Genomic DNA, 21,067 nt, shown 5'->3' with positions numbered 1-21,067 from the left:
ATTCTGTAATTTCTTACTTTAGGTTTAAAAGTATTTATGTATATTAAGATAGAAAATTTTGTTTGCTTATGACAAAAACATGTTTTTTTTCAAGAATTAAGTAATTATGTAGAGCGAAAAGGTAACTTTTCCAGCAGATAATATCAGTCAAAAACTGCCAAACAATGACTAGCCAATCAAAATCACCCCACCCTTCCATCAGTGACCTCACTTTCTGATTATGGGTTCACAGTTTGACATTATTGTTCCCACAATGTTGTCAGGTTTTTTGGAGAGGAACCTAAAAGTTTCTTTGTTGTCAGCAAGAAGGCATTTCTCCTTTAGTGAGATCTGCAAGTGTATTGATTGCATTTGTCTTTGAGTTTCATAGGAAATAATCATCCAGTCAAATTGTTGACACTTTCTACTTTACTCGCGGGAAAATCATGGCCTGCACATCAAATGAAGGTATGAGAAAGCATTATTTACCACCTACCTTCTTTTGCCATCCTTAAAGCTTTTATTAGTGTTTTGATGGCCTCTTGGTGATCTTTATTTTCCAGCATTTTGTCTGCTAGCAATGTATAAATTCTCCAGAGATGCTGACATGCCAGTGAAGCATAAGTGCGGCCTGTCTCGTCCTTCCATGATGAGCCCTCTGTTAGCTGATAAAACGCTTCAAAATGCTCAGCAGCCTTCGTGACATGACCTGAAAAACGTCATTCATAATTAAAATCAGTGCAATCAACAAAAATTGTTGAAGTTCATAGTCTATAATAATTTTATCATTAAAAGTAAGTTGTAGATAAACATTCCACAGATTTTTCAAGATTCCAACACGTAACTCACAGATTGCTGGAAAATATGGTCAAATTTCACAGTAACGCTCTAATTTAAATTTACCACATTTTTAATTAGCTTTCTTTTGTATATTCCTAATGTTGAAGGGGTGTGATTCCAGGCATGTAAAGTCAGGATATTCTAAAAAATAAATTTATTCTAGATTCATAAAGCCATTGTGGCTCTCATATACCAAAATCACATCTATGCATAAACAATCACAATGGAGACCATTCCTCAAGTTTCTTTTTCCATAAAGAAAACCTGTGCTGAAAGATTTGAAGTGTAGATCATAAAGGTACCAAAACTGTGTGGAAAACCCAAAAATCTTAATTCAAACAAATTAAATCAATGAGAAAAAGAATTATCATGCAAAGCATTTATTCAACAGTTATTGCAAGGCCAACTTTGATGAGTTTATCTAGTAAATTTACTGCAAGAGCATTAACCATTGATAGATTAATTATTGAGCCTGAAGTAATATACTCCAAGGTCTTCAAATGCAAGTTACTCAAACATCTTTAAGGCAAAGGAAACTTTGAAGATAGAATTCAATTCATTTTCACATTCAAGTAGTTTTTCCTCTATCTTCAGCTGGATTTACCTCTGTGCATAAAATTCAATATAGATTTCCATACCTGCTGGACACTGAAAATTCAAAGGTCTTGGAAAGAACAGATAAGCTTTTTTTCATACATAATGGGTATTGCTGGGAAGATGACTAAATTAAAAATAATTTTAAAGAAAGCATTCTGGTCACAATATCTTGTTTAGCAAAGACTTTTCTTTAGCAGGGAGAATGGTGAATGTGACCCTGCCTTCATAAGTTTGTGTGTGTATGATGGAGGAATCTTGTCCCTTAGATCATCAGTATATCAACTGTATTGATATTAACAGCTGAAACAAACCACAAAGTATGTTAATTTAGATGTTTGTAGCTTACACCTCTTCTGAGATGTGATTTACAAGGAACTATTGCTGCTTTGCAGTCTTTTTTTACAGTATTGAATTCAAGATGCAAAAAGAACCAGGGAGGAGAAAAGTTGTTTCCCAGTTATTGGAAAGGAAGGGAGAAAAGCTTGGAGAATGATCTTTTTCAAGCATTCCTAGAGAAAATGAGGTTTTCTTCCCAGGCCTCCAGCCAACCTAGAGGCTGCAGAACAGCTATGACAGATTTCTCTTATTAACTCAATTTAGATTTGTCTTTTGCATATGTTACCCCTTTATAACCATGCTTTCAACTCTGCAATATAAAACATAACTCATCTTTATTAGAATTGAATTTATTTTCATATTAAGTTTCTCTGATGATTAAAACAAGTTCAGCTAAAACCGACAAGCACAAGAAACTCCTCTTTCAAAGATGCAATGAATTAAATGAGTGCCATAGACAAATAATTTTATGGTTCTACAGCCTACAATTCGTGTAGGAATACCAGAGGAGACAATAGGTGCTGAAGAGTGCAGTGCCAGGTGAAAGGGGAGACAGCAGGCTTTATTCATTTCCATTCCAGCTAGGGACAGGTATTGGAGAGATGGCCCAAAACACTGGGAAAACAGGAAAAGTTCTATACATTCTTTCCAAAACATCACATGCTTGACATCAGACTGCACACATAGAAAGACAAAGGCAAATTACAACAACCAGTTACAAGCTGTTCCCTGATAGTAGATGTAACAAAAAATAGAGATGTATATTTGCTCAAGTTAGATGAAAACCTCAAGAGGCTTCCAATCTGAGTCTTTGTCTATCCTGTTCAGCTAACTTCCTAGGGCACAGTCAACGCAGAAGTCAACAGAATTCCAGTTACCCAAGTTGCTAAAGGCAGATTTAAGATATTGAAGAGGCACATGTTGGGCTTTGTGACAAATGATTGAAAGTTGAGTTAAAATCTAATGTTAATCTCTAGGCCAGCATTTTGTTCACTTGGTTTCTCATAAGCACATACAGACTCTTCCTTGGAATTCTCCCCCAAGTTCATTAATAAATAGTTTGTTATTTTGAAAGGGTATTATAATACAATTGAGTCATTGGGATACACTACATATGTAATGGATTCTTTAATAGAATTTGATTCATGCGTTACTCAAAACCTTTTAGTAAGAATGGGAAGCAGCAAACAAACAAGTGGTATCACCACGCAGCTGAACAGTATCTGAGTTTCTCCTGACACTGTTAACATGATCACCTAACAGGACACATTGTTTAGGTAAATAAAACTTGCAATCTTAAGGACTATTTTCAGGTTGTTGGAACTGTAGGTGTGGTGATTCTTACCCCAGCTCCCTCTCGTGCAGAATCCCCTTGTGAAAGTTTCTATCAGACTAGAAATGGAACTCCTACATTGCATGCACCCCAGAGTTCTCAAGAGTTGACCTAAGCCTAAGAGCTGTGACCTGACACTCCTTTTGCCAGATCTCAGTGAAACTTCTTTGGAAACAATCCATCTACACCAAGCTTCAAAATTATAATGTAATATGATTCTTTTTTGGTAATATTTAAAGGGATCTATATTACATTTGGCTTCACTGAATTACCAAGAAAGGTTACGCAGCAAAACGTAAAAGAATCTGCTCACAGAAATACTAAAAACAAAGTGATGTACAGAAAGCCAAAATACCTGCTAGTTTCCTAGACAAGGAAGAGGTGGAATTCCTGACATGAAAGCCCTTACATGGCTGAGAATTTGCTTACAGAAGACTCTTTCAAATAAAATGAGCTATTTGGAGACTTCTCAAATTTGTGGAAGGTAAAATGTTTTAGACTTTGGAATTTATTCTTCCATGAATATAAACTGAAATCCCTTGCTGCCATTGGCAAATGACACATCAACCTATTTATTTATTCCATAATGTTTCTGTGAAACTCAAATGTTGTGGGAAAATCATCTTTTCAGGGGGCTGGTGAGTTTAGTCCCTGTCATGAGTTAGTTCAGCTGGAACTGATCAGGCCAGTGCATTCTAATTTTTAAATACTGAACTGCTGCAAGTGTAGGCTGCAGACATACATAGAACACCATCAGAAAATCTTGAAAAACATTTGAAAAAAACAATTAGCCAATTACAGACCATTTCTGAGGATAAGAGCATGTTTATCTCACTTAGGCAATGGCAAGTCAGAGTTTTAAATTACTTTTATTATGAATTGGAAAAAAAAAAAAGACCAAAAAAAGCAAAATGAGAGGAAAAATAATGGAGTAAGAAAATCTCTTGAAACAGTTTATAGAAATGTATTTTTATAGGTCTAGGAATTCAAAGATAAAATCAACAAGGTGTTTCTAGGAAATCCATGTTTGAAAAATCTATCTGCAGAATGTTAAACAAAGCAGTAAAGCTATTTTCAGTTGGCAACATTAATAGCAATTGCATATTTATTCTCACACCACCGTGCAGAATTTATCTCAGTGGATACCAAATGGAGTTGGAGAATCTCTGATGTCTCTATTCTTATAAAAGGAATCAAAAACCAGAATGGTAACTCTTACAACATATGTACTACCACTATAAAATTTTACACTTCTGTAGTTTTTTATAGTTTAATATAACTCAGGGCATAACAAAGGAGATCCCATCAGCAATAGCTTAATCTTAAATATGAGAGGCTAACATTGTCACAATAGAAATTTGAGAGTAGAAAATCAGTTTAAAACAATTATATATGACTGACAAAGATTTATATTTTGCTACAGTTTTCACTGCATTGCTTCTAAGAAAAAAACTAAATCTATTCATTCAAGCAAAACAATTCAATATAATTTTGTAAATATGGAAGAGAAATGTTTTTAGATCATCTAAAAGTTTGTATCTAATTCTCCTTAAAACCCAATCCAAAAATACAGATTTGCTATATCAAAATAGATACCAAACCAAAACCAATATGGAGACTACTATTTTGCCCTTTTTTTTTTAAGTAGAAAGATTGACTAGATATTAACACAAATGGGTTTAAATGTGAAGCTGCCATAAAAGCAGGCACATAAATGTAATTCTCCCAGCCGCTATTTTGATGCACATTTTTGATTCCATGAATATTTTATGAAATGGCCCAAACTAAAGCCATATAACATTCCTGCATTACTGATGCTTGCGCCCGTAAGCTACAAACATTAGAGGCATGATTGAGTGCATTAAAATGAACTCATTCAGCAGCGCATTGATTACTTGAAGGAGGAAAAAAAAAAAAGTTACTCCCACTTAAGAAAACAGCACACAAACCTGAAGTTTTCAACACTGAAATTAGAGACTCAAATCTGAATAATGTGGTATTTAATAAATAAAGGCAGTGCAAAACTATCTAGAATTCTCTACATATGTTCCTGACTTTAATTAGGTGAGATGTTAATTAGGTCCACAGATTGTTTCCAGTAGTGTACAGGTAATTTAAAATGTCACAATCTGCAAAATGCAGTGACTGACCTGCTCTAGCTCCATGCCTCAGCAATACTGAGAGCACCTAATGATTTCCTTTTCTATCATGTTGTATATTTGCCAATGAAAATAATGCCAGAGAAACAACTGCACAAGAAAAGTGACAGGTCTGTTAGGTAACCTGCCCCAGCAGCACCACTAGAAGCAGGAAGCACATTTAATTCTAAATTGCAAACAGTTGTTGAGGGCTTCAGAAAATTTTCCACTGTAGGTTAAAACAACTTGAAGGAAAAATAAACTTTGAGTATATTATAGTGCATTTAAATCTAGAGCATCTTGTGTTATCAGTTATTTCACTACAATGAGAACACAAAATCTGATTGAAGCATCAGTTAATGGAAATGAAAACCAAAAATGCTATTATCTTTCAAAATATATATGCTTACATTTCAGTCTAACAGCTTGAACTACCTGTTCTATGCTCAGTTTCTACGTTCAATTATGACAGCACTACTCATGCTGAAATACTTAAGTCTGCCACAGAGATTGTTACAAAAGTGTTTAACAGAGAAACGTAAGTGTTCACAAGAAACATAAAACCAAGGTTCTCATTCAGCAAACACCTCTCATTCAGTTAAACCACCTCGCACTCCTGAGGTGCAAAGAAGTGTAACGAAGTCACTGGGACAGCTCTCACATACAATAACCTGAATTCATGTGCCGGCTGAAAAAACAAACAAAAATTGTGGAAGGGATTTAAGATAAAATTTTGTGGTTTCATAACTCTCCAACATTCATCTCAAACATAAAAAATTATCAGCCAACAATCAAAGTGAGCATTTTTAAGAAAACGAATAAAACCTTATGTTAATTTACTTTGGAGCAGCTGATTTTTTTTCTTTTTCAGAAAGATTCCACCATGAGCTTTAGCAAAATGATGTAGGCAGTTCATAAGAATATTGCAATGACCATGCTGGCTCATCATGGGGTATTCTGACCATTCCTCCAGTTTGACAATACACCACTGGATCCTACCTGGAGTCCAAGTTGCCTGAGGCCAGCTTAAGTCATGCCTGAGAAGTAGAGCACTTGAGCACAGAAAGGAGAAAGGAAGCAGGAAAAGGAAAGTTTCAACAGCCCAAGATGTAGCATTGGTGGACTGACTGCAGTGCAAAAGGCCAGTATTTTATCTTCCCTTCTCTGGGTAAAAGACTGCCAGGCTAATCCTAGGTACTGCACTGCAGAGGATGATACATTATTTCTATTTACATTACTTAAACAAATGTGTGTTTTCTGTAAAGAAAATCATAACTGTAGTAATCCAGTAAGCATTAGAGCATATGTAGTCTTGTCCTCTGAGGACCTATATTACTTGCCTTAAAGCTCAAGCACTCAAAATACACCTACAAAAACCTAGAGGGCAGTGCAGACTGCAGAACCCACAGCAGGACAGTTCACAGATGCTGTATCACACCACCAGCACACTGGGATATCACACCTGTTCTAAAATGGGCTTGCTTAAAGGGTTCTCCAAGAGACACCTCACAAGACAGGGATAATGATGGCTTTTCTGGTTGCCTGGCTGCTCTCTAATCCCTTCCCCTTCTGCTGCCAGCACTCCTGAGCTGCAAACAGGAGGGTTTTCCCACAGGCAGCTGAAATGACATCTGCTTTGGGAATGGTGTACTGTGGACCAGCAAAGGGAAAAAAAATGACAACCAAACAGGTCCCAAATGAAAATTCCACTAACTTGTCTGTCTTACATTCATATTCAAATGAACTAGCATGCAAAATACTGGTTTACAATTAAAATTCCTTTATCTTTTTAGGTTAACACATTTTGTGAAAGCAGCATTTGTCAGATGCTGCTTTTTGATTTGTTTGATTATATATAAACACTTTTTGATATATATCAATTTTAATCTGGAGAAGAACATTGCAAACAATGTTGAACATTAGCTGAATGATCACACATGCAATTTGGAGAGAACGGAATTCTTGGTTCACAGTATTATTCAAGCCTTCTTTCATGCTTGCAGTGCATGAAAGTGCTTTAAATATACAAAGGCTACCCAAAGATGCAAAATGTATTCAGGAAGCTCACACTGTAAGGCTCCAGGCTCTGGGTAAGAGCAGGCCCACAATCAGTGGGATGCTCCCATTTCAGGTTTCACAAATGTTTCAATGTCTATGGGTGGATAACTAAATGCAGAAAGGGAAGGGAGCAGAAAACTCAGGGATGTGTGGCATATACTTTGCAATTCTGTTTTTCAGTTCTCAAGAGTTTTTAAAGTTCAATAGAAATAATGAAAACAAGTTATATTAGCATTTAACCTCAAAGATTAATATGATCATTATCCATTAAAGAAAGTGACACTGAAGCAGATTAGTTTCACTAAATTATGTTTTTTGCTAAGTCATGTCAAACACGTGCCTTGGTTTAAATACTTTTTGGGCAGTGTTTACATTTTATTCAGATTCCATCCAGTTTCCCTTATTTTTCATAGCTTCCAATAACAGATTCATTATCAGATGCAGCACTCCAGCATCAGAGCTCTTCTGTGGTGCAATGATTTACTCCAGAAGTGCAGTTGGATTAATGACCTGCTAAGATCCCAGCCAACCTGAATGATTCTCTGAAGAATAAGATATATTTTTATTAGCAGCTTCATGCTTGCTTTACCCATGGCTTCTCCAAGTTTATTGTTAATGGCTGAAGACATGCAACCCTGGCAGCTCTCAGTGACACTGGAAAGGCACCTCTGGAAACAGCTTCCTTTATCAATTACTGAAAGGAAAAACTGCCTCCAGGAAAGTTTATGATGACAACTGCTGGTCCAGCTACAGTATTCCAAGACCTCTCAAAGCTTTGAAGCAAAGAAAAAAAAATCCTGTAAGTGAGCGGGCAGCTTCATCTCAGTACTAGTCATTAAGCAGTAAATAATTAAAGTACCCTGGAAAAGACAGGTAAAATACAAGCAGCAATGTCAGTAATAGACATGAAAGAGAAGAGAGGGAAAAAGAATTTAAAAAAGCAAAGAAATAATTCATTTGAAGTTTTAATAAAGTTTCATTTGCAGTCTTGTTTAAAGATATATCAGACTTTAGGGATGTAACCTAATTACATTTTTATTCTAAGTTCTATTCAAATATCTTGGACTTTGAATCTTTAACACAGATCAAACACAGTATAATTTACTCATGGCTATCAATACTTTAAAAAGATCTCTTCATTAAATGTCATGGTCTTATGAACATGCACATAAAGCAAACAGAGCAATATTGGATACCAAAAATATTTAGAATATGATTCGGACAGAAGTATCTATACAAACAGTTCACCTCAGTGCAACATATTATATTCAAGCACACATCAAATGTTTTTTCTAAAATATTCCTGATACATCCTTCATAGTTCAAGTAAACAGCCATAGCTTTTCTACATGACTTGAAAATGAACTTTACAATCACTGAACACGTAGGAAAGGAAACTAATTTAGGATCTCTTTTTCATATGTCAAAACTTTTAATGACAACACAAATGACTGAGTTTAGAATCAGCACCTGAGAACTGCTGTGAATATTTTGAAGAGTTTATTAGAAAGCAAGAATACAGACCTGTCCCCAGGTGTTATAGCAGAACTAAAAGATTCCCCATTTGAAGAGTTAATCCAGGAAAATGGGAGTGACCATGAAAGGATTAAGGAACCTTACTTCTTCTTAGTGTAAAGAATATTATTACTTCCCCATGCTTAATAATAAATCTTGATTTAAATCAACTAACATAGAAAGTATTACATTTTCACAGGATTTTGTGTCAGAAGTAGGAGCACTACAGAATTCTCGAGTTCTCTTATTCAAAATATCTTTATTACCCACCAAAACCTTTTAAAAATAAGAATAAAAAATAATTTTATGAAAAATATTTTTATGAACTTAACAGGCAGACCCCTCTTGCTTTCACGTTGCATGTTCAGAAGCTTTTTTCAGACTTTCTTAAGACTGCTAATTTGAACTGAAAATATTCCTAATTTCTATAACATCAATTCAAGACAGTACTTGTCAATACCAGTTCAATAACAGTAACAACCCTGTTATTTACTTATTTACTAGTAAGTTTACTTAAACATCTACTAAGACATTATTTACTGGGGAACTACTTTGTGCACTTGCAGGAGAATGAGCTCAATTATTTAATAAACCTGTTCAATTTGTCCTCCCAAGAATCCAGAAGGATTTATGGCTGCTTCTGACTGATAGAAAAAAGTAGAATATCCAAAGATTAACTCCTAGCAATTTGCTGCTTAAATTTTTTAAATTATGCTCTACAATCAAGTTTTTCCCAGCTAACATTTTTCAATTCTTAAGCAATCAGAAAACAATAAAATTGCATTGTGAGATACAGGAAGTGAAGAATAACAAAGGAGAATTAGCTTCAGTTGATATGGTGAAAATCAATGACTAGAAGTAGCTTAAATGGTCAAATTTGGTATGGAGAATTTAATGTCCTATTAATGGAAGGCTTCTTTCTGTCTTTAAAGTGGAGACTCTAAGTGTATGAACTTCAAATTTAGCAACAGGTTTATGTAGTCAAAGACAAGGGATTTGGAAACAAGCAAGTATGTTCCTGGGTCCAAACTATTCCTACATGTTTTTTTCTGAATAAGCTGTTTGGAAAAAAAATAAAAAATATCATTAGTAGGAATAAATCTGATAAGTTTGTAGTTTGAGATATGAAACCTGAGGCAAGGAGAGGGGGATATCATGATAAACCAATGGTATTTGGTTACTACTGTTATATAAATATGTATTTTCTCTCCAGACAGTGAACAGTACAAAAAGACACTTCTAGGGTAGTCTCTGCAGGGAACAAATCCATATGATCATCCTGTTCTTCAATTACTTTTGGAGTGAGTTTCAACAAAATTTGGTAAGAAGTCAATAGGACAGTAAGTTCCCACCACTTTTTTAGAAAATTAATACCTTAAGGATAGACACTGATCCAAATGCCAGACAGAAAGAAAGGCAGAACTTGCTGTACGTGTTGAGACAGCAGCACTCTGCTTGGCCAGGGAGCAGCATATTCTCATCTCGCTTTAGTTTATCACAATTTAGTTTTATCACTAAAACTCACCAAGTACAAGTACTGTAGAAGGAAAAGGTATTGTATAAATGCAGAACAAACCTGTGGTTCCCATCTGAAAGGATAGAAAAATCTCTAAATCTCTAGAACTGTGACTCTCCTTTAGGACACTGTCATGTTTTAACTAACACACAAGCTTCATATAAAAAGAAATTACATAGGAATTTATATCTTTAAATACTTTCTCTCTTTTTGGTCTACACAATGAAAAAAATCTCATTATAAAGATAATGATGAGCTTGATGTTTTCTCAAAAATCACAAATGTAACTGGGTATCACTTTAAACCAAAACAAGCTGCTTACAGAATGCAATCTCCAACACAAAAGGATGGACAAAATCTCTTTTAGCTGATAACTTGACTTGTGTTTGTTCCTGAACAAAGAGGTGGGATTCATTTTAGGTTGCCTTCTTCCAGTGTCTAAGCTAGACTTGTGGATACAACGGTGTGGAGATCTCAGATACCAGGCATACACCTTATGGTGGAAACGTAACAGAGTTAAAGAGACAGGCTGGATTGTTCAAATGCAGCAATTCTGCTATCAGAGACAGCTCTGCACTCCACAGGTAGCAAGGAAGAAATTAATCTCTTCTCACAAATGCTGTCCCCCTGGTTTGTTTTATTTACCAGCTGTTTGCAATTATGCAATCAGATTGTAAAGCAGAATGTTTCTACACTATACTATGGAGGATTTGCTATTTAAGTGGGCTTGGCAGACTTGCAGCACAGATAACAACATAAATCTCTATTAATGTAGAAGGTGCATGTGGGCCACCCATCCCACTGGTGAATTTTATTCTGGCTATACTTAGAAATCTCCTAAAAAGAAATTATATTTTTATGTAATTAAAATAAAGTTGCAAATTGCGCACACACAAAAGCATATGAAATTTCATTAGCAATTTTAACTTTTGCCTTTTTAAACCTTTTTAGTACTTCATTTTGCAATATTAACATTCTCTTTTTTATATCTGAATATAAATTATTTCTGCCTGAAGGCAAACCAATTGGGGAAATTCTGCTTAAATGTGCATATTTCCTCTGCATAGATACTCATGAATTTATGCCGAGTTTCTCTCAATTATTTATACATTACAGTTTTCAATTAAAAAACACTTGCCATAAACAATTCAAAATACAAAATCAATAATTTCTTAGTAAGAATGGATTCTTAGCAAGAATTTATTGACTAAGAACAAGAAAATAAACAGTTTGGATTTTTTATGTGCCAAAACTAAAAGATGTCATGAACCATCTTTAAGTTGTTGTTCAGCAAATACATCCAGTAATTAATAGTTAAGCTTCATAACTCAAAGCTATCCTGTGCAACCTGTTTCAGGTGTACCTGCTTTAGCAGGGCAATCGGACTAGGTGATCTTCAGAGGCTCCTTCCAATAAACCCACTCTGTGAAATTCCCCTTAAACATAATCAGAATATTTTCCATCAATTTCCACAATGCCTTGATAAAAACTTAAATTTCAATACAATGGCAAAGTAATAGGGAAAATCCTACAACACAGTCTCAACTGAGATTGTTAAAATCTGCAAGAATTCTGTGCTGGCTTTTTCCCCAACAAATTAATTAAACTTCTAAGTCCCTCCTGTTCAGTAGGTCTTTCAACCAGAAAAGTTTCTGTCAAATTCCAACATATGAAATAGACTGTATTTTTACCATGATTGCAGATAAAACAATTGCACCTTTTCAAATAAATCAAGTGCAATTAATTAATATTTTTGGGATAGGTGCAAAGTGATCAACTCTGGCATAACATCACTCTGAAAAGTAATCAGACCTTAACATTGTTTATAATCAAGGCAGAGTTGTATTAGGACTGAACACTTAGAAACCATTAATTTGCAGAATAGGGCAAATTTTTGAAGTGCCTAAGCTGTTTTAGAAAGGACTAAAGGAATTCCTCGTCAAGGTCTCCTAAGACTCACAATCTAAAAAAACACACACAGATGGACAAAACTGGGTTTCTGAATTAGTTGTATGTTGTGGGAATCAGCTCTGAGATTCCCAACATTGCTATTTGCTTTGCACTTGCTCCTTTTCTCTCACTGGTTCTGCCTGCCTTTAATATTTTCATCCAGTAAAGATTTCAGATAAAGTATTACTTCCACTTTTGTTAATCCTTATGTGATAGCAGAATATAAATCTGATGACCAATTCAAAGTCACCACTGCCTTGAGACTAATGGCATCATTTGCACACATCTTACAGCTCTCATAGCAGGGAGATCCAGGTTCTGACATGGCACTGATATACATTTGTAATTAATTTTGAAAGTTTTATTCACTGGACTCTACTGTGATACTTATAGGCTTTTTCAAACAGTTATTTAAATGTATCCAGAAATGTTCCCAAGCACTGCAACTGACAGGTACCCTAATTTCAGATGTCTGGTTGTGCTATGTTTTTGAATAATATAGGAATTTATCTGGTTTTGTTGCAAGATATTTGAAGCAAAAAGCTCCTACAAGTACAAATTCCCTGTTTTCCCCCAGACTGCTCTTTTTACTGATGTAAGGTGTCTTAAACTTTGGGATGCATATATTTAAGGTGTATATCACTTCATGCATGATAGGTGGTAAGCACTTGGCAGAAAACAGAAAGCACTCAAATATTGCAATGATGTAAGAACCTACAGAAAGCAATACTAGACGTTTTCAGAGCACTCCAACTGTTTCTTCTGCAAGATACAACCGTGTAAACCTCAAGTTCACAATTAACTTCAGCAGAAAGCACACTAATATAATCTACCATAATCTATTATTATATTCTTACTCTCTGATAAGGAGAACATTGCAAACATTTATAATGCCTGATATTACTTCTGGAAACACATCGAAAACACAGAAAGAAAAGCAGCTTTTTAAAACTCCCATTTCTTACAAAAGATTCTATCATGAAGCCTGTGCTTTCTTGGACAACAAGTAATTTTGGATTTAAAGTGAGAAAAACATGTTACATCATTGCATTTTCAGTGTAAAGTTACATCAGCACATTAATAAGCTATATGAAAAAATAAGTAATAAATGAGTAACTAAAGTAAAATAATGAGTAAAATAATGACTTATTATCAGCCCTCTGAGGAAAGACAAAATAGGATGGTAGCACAGCTAATTGAACAGTATCAAAATCTGAACAGTCCTACAATAATCAATAAATGCTTCAGACCTTATTTTACAGGTAGAGTATTTTAGGGAAGAGGTTAAAAATCTCATTCTGTACAGAAATGCCATTAAAATCATGTTTGCTCCAAGCAGAACATTCCATTTGTGTCTGTAGCAGGCTACTCACTTATCATTGTTTTCTTTCCCTTACTGGCAGCTACCAGTGGCTTGCATCCAAATATCATGACTGAAGTCTACATCACCGACACCTCAAATATTTAGCTTTGAAGATTAATGAACATCAGGTTATATCCAGCCTTTAGGACAGAGACCAGGCTGAAAGTCAAAGAACTTTAAATTTGATTACACAAAAATTACCCAGCAAATTTATTGATTTTCTTCCAAGGCAAACAGCAATCTTTACAAGTCTGTGTTTAACTTTATACTCCCAAGCAATCAGTCCTAAGCATATATAGACAGCTTCCTTTCCCAAGTAATGAAAAATACACTATTGGATGAGAGAACTGAAAATAACTGGGACCAGGTGTTTACATTTATTCCTGGAGATACACCCCCAGAGAAGTGGGAACCTGACTAATTTGGTTCACAAATTGATTACCCAATTATGAATAACTGAACAAAAAAAAAATATAAAATAGCAGAAATAAAATTTTACTTATAACACTATTCAAACTGATGCAATATTCTACAATGGCCCCCCAAAATCTCTTCTTATGTTTTTTCTCCAATCAGAACTTTCCCTTGAATCAATTTTTCACCCTTGGAAATACACAGTGCATGGAATGTATCTGCTGTCTTTTTTACTCTGTGGTCCCTCAAAGCAAATCCTGCGCTTACTCTCTCAGCTTTTTAATTTTTTTTACCTGTCTCTCTCTCTCTCTCTGGAAAGAAAATACTTGCAACAGACAGAGCCCACAGATTAAGTGGATCTTTACCCTGGGCACTAAAAATCCACTTTGCTTTATCTCTCTTTACTAAGGTTAATAAGAAGCTTCTCTTCTTAAAGTTTCTAATATTCTTCAGCAGGAAAAGAAAGTTTCTGCTCCTCTGATCATCTCAGGCTATTTCATAACTTTCCTTATGTGCTTTTGTAATGGGCCTCAAGATATTTAAGTATTCAATAACTTTTGCTTAAGACATCATAAAAGTAGAAAACATTAAATTTTTGTTTTAGGCAGTGCTTGGGTAACAGCAGTGAGTCACATTCAGTAACAGCCTTTGAAGTTACAAGTAAATATAAATGTTTGCTTGTCTGCACCTTCTTAAAATTTTATTTTTTAGTAACTAAAAGACCAAGTGAAAAGGTTACAAAAAAATTAAAACCAACAATTTTAATGTAATTTTATTCTACTGAGTAAGAGATAGATAACCTACCTAAGCATTTTTCATTCAAAATGAAAATGACTTGGTTGTGACTGGATAGGCTTTAAGCAATTGCTATCTTATCAGCTGGGAAACTGGATGATACCATGTGTAAGGAAAGTAATCTTTCCACTTTACTAATTATTGGTAAGTGCTCAAATTTTAAAACTGAATCCAGGTCTGGATTCTTTAAAACTGAATCTGCAGGCAAGAAAGATAAGGCAACAGTTCACAGGAAAACAGTGTGAATGACCATCAGCCTAGAAAGATGTGAGGAAATACAAAAAAACGTGTCATGTCAGCTGTAAGAGAACAAGAGGTAAATTGGACAACATCCTTTTAATTTAAAAAAATAAAAAAAAGAAAAAAGGCTGCAGACTTTTTGTCTTATGTGCAGGCTTTTGCTGGGAAATTTAGCATTTCAAAACACACACCTTCTGTCAGACATTTAATGGAATTAGACTATTTCCACAAAGTATTTCAGCTTCTATCAGTCCTCTTTTTTTTTTTTTTTGTTTTCAGAGAAGTCACTTTATACGAGAAATCAGCCACAAGTTGAGTTCAGAGCTGAAATTGTTTCAACCCACAGTCAAATTTAGAAACAAAATAATAGAGGCTACACAAATCATATATTTTTAGCAATAGTTCGGCATGCAGTACACTTACAAATTAGAACTGGAAGACAGGCTTTATTTGATTACTTGAGGCTCACTTATTGCATGTCTTTCCACACCATAAAGGGATTTTATGCAGAGGAAAACACCATTTTTATACTCAGACTGCTGTCCACAGACAAACCCCTCTGCCATGAAAGGTAATATATGCTTTTAAATACAGAAACAAGGTTCACCTTGGTATAAGAAAGCAGTATTGTTTACAGTGAGAACAACTGTTCACTGCAACAGGCTCCCCAGGGACGTGGTAGAGTCCCCATCACTGGAGGTTTTTAAGATGCAATTGACAGGATGCTAAAATAAACTCACTTAGCCTCCCCTTCCCATGAAACTTTGGATTAGATGAGCTGTCAAGGTCCCTTAGAGCCTCAGCTGTTCTGTGATTCTAGTTACTTCTATTAATGTCTTCTAATTTCAGAGACCTGCAGTTTAAGGATGTGGATGGAGAAATGGAGCTTGTCTGATGCAAACACCAATGTGGCAGTCATGTATGAATAAAGAGGGTGTCACTTGCAGTCAAGAAAACCAGAATGTCATTTTAAAAAGAACAAAAATAAAGACTGTTCATCTAAGTGTAAGTTGGAAGCAGGACTAAACATTACAGAATTACATGTCCACAGCTCTTTTAATTCAGCCCAGTAAGAGTAACTACAGATGCCATCCAAAGCAGTGTTGTGATGTCAGTGCCTTACCTTCTTCCTCTTCGATGAGGCCCATGTTTACACATGCTTGTGCCTTTCTCTTTCCACCATCAATTTCTACTAACTGAGCAGTGTTATAGCTTTGCTCATAAAAGTAGTTACTTAACCATTTGTCCTCAGGGTCACTGAAAAAGCAGGCCAAGCTAAGCTGGTTATCATACACCTTCTCATAGTGCCCTTTAAAAACAAAAATCACAATAAAAATGTTACATTATCATCAGTGTTCAGAAATTTTGCATGTTATAGCAATAATATGAATAATCATAATGAAATTTAAGAGCTATTTATATTTCCACCATTCAAATGCCATCAAGTTCTGCTATGTGTTCATTTGGAGAAATATAAGTGGAAAATTATAACCTTACAAGTCAGGCACAATTAAAAACATATTTTTGTTCTCATTTCTGTGTGCAAAACCAAAATTCTGTTCAATAAAACACACAGAACCTGGATAAAACACTGGCTAGTCAAAAGAAAAGTCAGAGTGAGACTGGGGAAGCATTTGTCTGAGCCTCTGGGCCCTGAAAAGGCCTGAGAGTTTTCCAAACCTTGGACCTCAAAGGTAGCGACTGTGTTGATGGAGATAAAGAACCAAAAAGAACACTGCAAACACAATCTATTGATTCATGTAATTTTAAATGTTCAAAGTATGATTTACAAGAGAGGCTTTGAGTTTTCACATATATCCCATGTTTAGTACCTTAGCACTCTTAGAAATGGAAGAGAAATTGCACCCATTTCCCTAGGACCTGCCCTCCATCCCCTGCACCCCCCAATTCACCAAGGAATTGTTCTCAGAACAAATGTGGAAAGCAGGGAAGACTCAAAGTCACAGATATTCTCTATGGCCTGAAGTTTGAATCCTACTCTTTATCATCTCAGACAGCTGAATGAACACACAATATCCCTAAAATTTACAAAAAACCTGCAAGTCCTAAATCTAAGTAGCAATACAAAATTATCCACAAATATATTATCCACAATTTAAAGTCACAGAATAGCAGCTTATTTCCCTTGGAAAAGCACCTAAAAAAAAAAAAATCCACAAGATATCATCCTTGAATTATTTCAAAACTTTACTAATTTGGAGTAGAAATCTAAAACATTCCTGACAAATCTTATCATACCGTTCCTCCCTAAAGTGAATTTGAAAGCTCTATTTCTTATATGATGCTGAAAAATCAGAGATAATAAAGTACAGTATGAAGCTATATGTTTCATGGCCAATAGAAATTAATTTTCTGTGCAAACTCTACTCATGCCAGAAGTGAAATTGAATAATTAGCTAAAACTCCATTGCAATTTTGGTGGGCTACTTAGTGTGTTTGTGGCTGTTAAGGAATTTCCATGTATTTGAGTTAAGAAGGAGTTAAGAGCAGGAGTTACGACTGCTTGGTTAAGCTGGATGTGTGAACAGAACTGCTTTGTTTTTGGGAGTTCTGCAATTTGTAAGCTTTGCTCAAAAAGGAGAGAAAAGGGAGAAAAGAAAAACCCCTCTTAATTTTGGGCATGGAGCGTCACACGAAAATCAACTGGGAAAAAATAAAACTTTTCAGCATAGGCAAGATCTCAAAGATCAGATCTTTCCTAAGTGTTTTGAAACTGTGATAACCATATTAAAACACTTTAATCAAAAGATGCAGTTAAATTCTCTTATGTTGCCTACATGAGAAATTGGGGGAAATCCAACTTGCAAAAGAATGAGTTTAATGACTGTAAATTGCACCACCTATGTACGTCACTTGCACTCTTTGGAACACACAGCAGCAATAACTCAAACAAGTACTTTAAATTCATCACTAAACCACATGAGGGTTTTGTCAGCCTTATCTCTAGCATGTTCTGTCTCAAAATTACAAATGATATATGACCTTGTTGAAGAAACAAATCTCTCATTCTCTCTGTTGAGATTCTATTTGACTTCAGAATATCTTGATAAAGTTCTTCAGTGTGTTGAACAACACACTGGACTTTGGTCTTTAGAGAAAAAGGTCTACCACCTAATCATGTCTGCAGTCTTCATGATGTTCATCTACTCCTTGTTTCTCCTCCCTTTTTCTTCATCTTGGTCATTTCAGAGAACATTGTCTGAATTCTTCCTGCTTAAAGTTTTTTGAAATCAAGCTGAAACCTTCTCCCCATTCTTGAACATGCTTTTTATATTTTGATTTAAAAATTAATTCCTCTAATGATAAACAACACTTTTTTATTGCTTGTTATTTTATTTATTATTTTGCTTTCTTTTTTATTTTCTCAGAATTTTCCCTTCCATGAAGCTGTAACCTCAGACTTTTACCTTTTTAATAATTCCCACTAAAATATATAAAATTATGATTTTGAAGCAATGTGGGTTATATAAATTTCTATTTCTAGGATTTTAAAAGAGATAACATCCTTCCAAGAAACAAGTGATTCACAATCTCTTTAAGATCACCAAAAATGAAACAGCTCAGAAATTACATTCAGATTATCATCTCATCTTCTGGATCTAAGATTTTAAACCAAAACATAAGCTTAAGTTTCAAAATTCAGCTTTGAGAGGAGTAATAATCAATATCCAGACTTTATGTATTCCTAATCTGAATATCCTTCGTGGCTGTGAGATTTCATGCCTTGTGGTTCTTCTCAGGGCTGAAAAAGCACCTCTTGGGTGCCTCTTTTTCAGAATATCCTGTAGTCTACATCATATAAAACATATTTATACATTAGAAATTAAGACTACTTTGGTACAACAGCCTCATAAAAATCTCATCAAATGATTCTGGAACGGAAATAACAAAACTGGGTTGGGTTTAATATATTTGCCTGTGTGCATGCACATACACACATATATGCCTGTGTTTGTATATAACAGATATATTTATACATCTATACATTGTTATCTATCACACATATCAACATTATACTGAATCTGAGACACTACACTCTACCAGCTACCAAGAAGAAAATTAATTCTATCCTAGCAAAAACCAGGACAACACACACAGATATGTCTATCAAGACCCAGCTGGGATCCATCCAAATGAACCAATTTAGATACAGCTAGGAGTTACCTAGGATCCCTTTCCTCTCACTGAAGAAAAGCAGATATTTCTCGGCTGAGATTTATCATCTCATCCTAACCTGAGCAATGCTTGCAGCCAAGGGAATGCTTTTAGAGATTATCTCAGAAGTAGAGGTAGAGCTTCCCACAATCACAAGCACACAACCATATGAGCAGCGAAATACAAGACAACCATAGCCACTAACATAAAGATAACGATACACATTATGTACAGAGCACAGCAGAGTGAAAATGAACTCAAAAGATACCAGGGAATGCATACAAATGGTTGCAATAACCCAGAAAGAGAAGAGATAATTGGATGGATCATCATTAGCTACAGACACACTGGATACGGACTTGTTCCTCTGAAATCATTGCTACAAAGTATCAAGGCACTTATGCGACATAAAATTACGCAAATAACTTCAAGTAGTGCCCTGAAAATCCCAAGGGATGGAAGTGACCTGAGGCGGACTCCAGCTACTGCCACGGCTTTGATTGAATGAACTTTAATGTGACCCTCTGATGGCGATCCTGCTGGTGCATAACAATGAGATGTGCACAAAGACAACCATTTCTCTGGCATTGTCTTGGACAGTGGCTGAACAGATATGCTGGCCATAAAACAAACTCCCAAACTACAGATTTTTAAAGTCATATTGTCTTCTGGATTCAAAGTCTAAGTTACCAATCAGTAATACAGTTAATTGATGTTATTTTGACAGTGGCAAAGCTCGTGCGTCAGACTTAGTGAAAGTGAACTTTTACATCCCCAGGAGAGGAATAGGAAAATACTCTCTTGTATAAGATCTCCAAGAAGCAGTTCATATACTAAAACTTTGAGCTCTCTGATTTTGTAGAATAGGTTCTCTACCACTGATTATAAAATACATGTAGACAAGTCATCTTTAGGTATCTGTTGATCAAAACAATGAAAAACTCCCTGAGTGTTTATTTACAAAAGCATAATTGTCCTATCAAACCTTCCTGAGATCTTCCTGTTAAGCAGAGATTAAAAAAAAACCAAAACAACCTTCAGCTAAAGCTTGAACATTAAACCCCATGTATTAAACACACAGGGTATTTCATGCTCTGTATCGGGATCTCTTTAGGTGCACCTCAGTTGTCAACAAGTGTCTCCCTTCACTGTGTTCAAGCTGTAGACCCTGATCAGCCCACAGAAGAACACCTTTGCTCCTGGGCTCTTCTTAGGAACTGTTCCCTTGGCAAGCAAGGCTGTGTATGGAACAGAGGAACACTCAAATCCACGTCTGCATGTTTGCTGTGCTCAGCTAGACAATTACTAAGTAGTGCAATGCAAGGGGTAGTGAGGTGCAGTTTGAGTGTGAGAACTCCAACATGGCTAAAATGAGAAAAAAGAAACCTACAGAAGGTTAGCAAGCCATGCTAGTGCAACTCAAACACAACTTGCTGCTACATCTCTATGATCTTCTTGACAGGATGCAGTGGAATAAAGGAAGTACAGGAATTGTCTTTAAAGAACATATGAAAACATCATGAAGAGATCCTGGCTTGGTGCTTCCCCTGAAGAATAAAAGAGGCAGCTGTTCAATTTTCTATTAACAAGAACTTACACTCATTTTTAAACAATAGGTAACAAAGAAATTTTTCAACATCCAGTTATGACTCAGTATTTTCCACTCAAAAAGCCACCAGTCAGTCCTTTGTTCCTGCCACACAAAGGCCATACAGAAACTTTCCAACAGGCGTTAACTGAAGTGGGGGATGAGTGTTATCTGTTTAAAGTTTGTATGACTGGATTATGACTGACACTCCACTCTTGAAGCCACATAA

General features: G+C 35.4%; 1 protein-coding gene across 2 annotated transcripts in view; it reads right to left on the bottom strand.

Moving 5' to 3' along the window:
• TTC29 (tetratricopeptide repeat domain 29) overlaps nucleotides 1-21,067 on the bottom strand; it is a 117,217-nt gene that overhangs the window by 72,130 nt on the left and 24,020 nt on the right. The window contains exons 5-6 of one of the 2 annotated variants that reach the window (XM_015623585.2): nucleotides 16,198-16,383; nucleotides 476-688 (exon numbers count right to left, since the gene is read on the bottom strand). In XM_015623585.2, coding sequence (XP_015479071.1) covers nucleotides 476-688; nucleotides 16,198-16,383 — 399 coding nt within the window. The remainder of the gene's footprint in view (nucleotides 1-475; nucleotides 689-16,197; nucleotides 16,384-21,067) is intronic. The other variant, XM_033513846.1, reaches the window with a different exon arrangement.

The sequence above is a fragment of the Parus major genome, chromosome 4, assembly GCF_001522545.3.
Source record: "Parus major isolate Abel chromosome 4, Parus_major1.1, whole genome shotgun sequence".
NCBI lineage: Eukaryota > Metazoa > Chordata > Aves > Passeriformes > Paridae > Parus > Parus major.
Note: the sequence above shows the minus strand (reverse complement) of the source record. Positions and strands in the feature narration are given on the sequence as shown.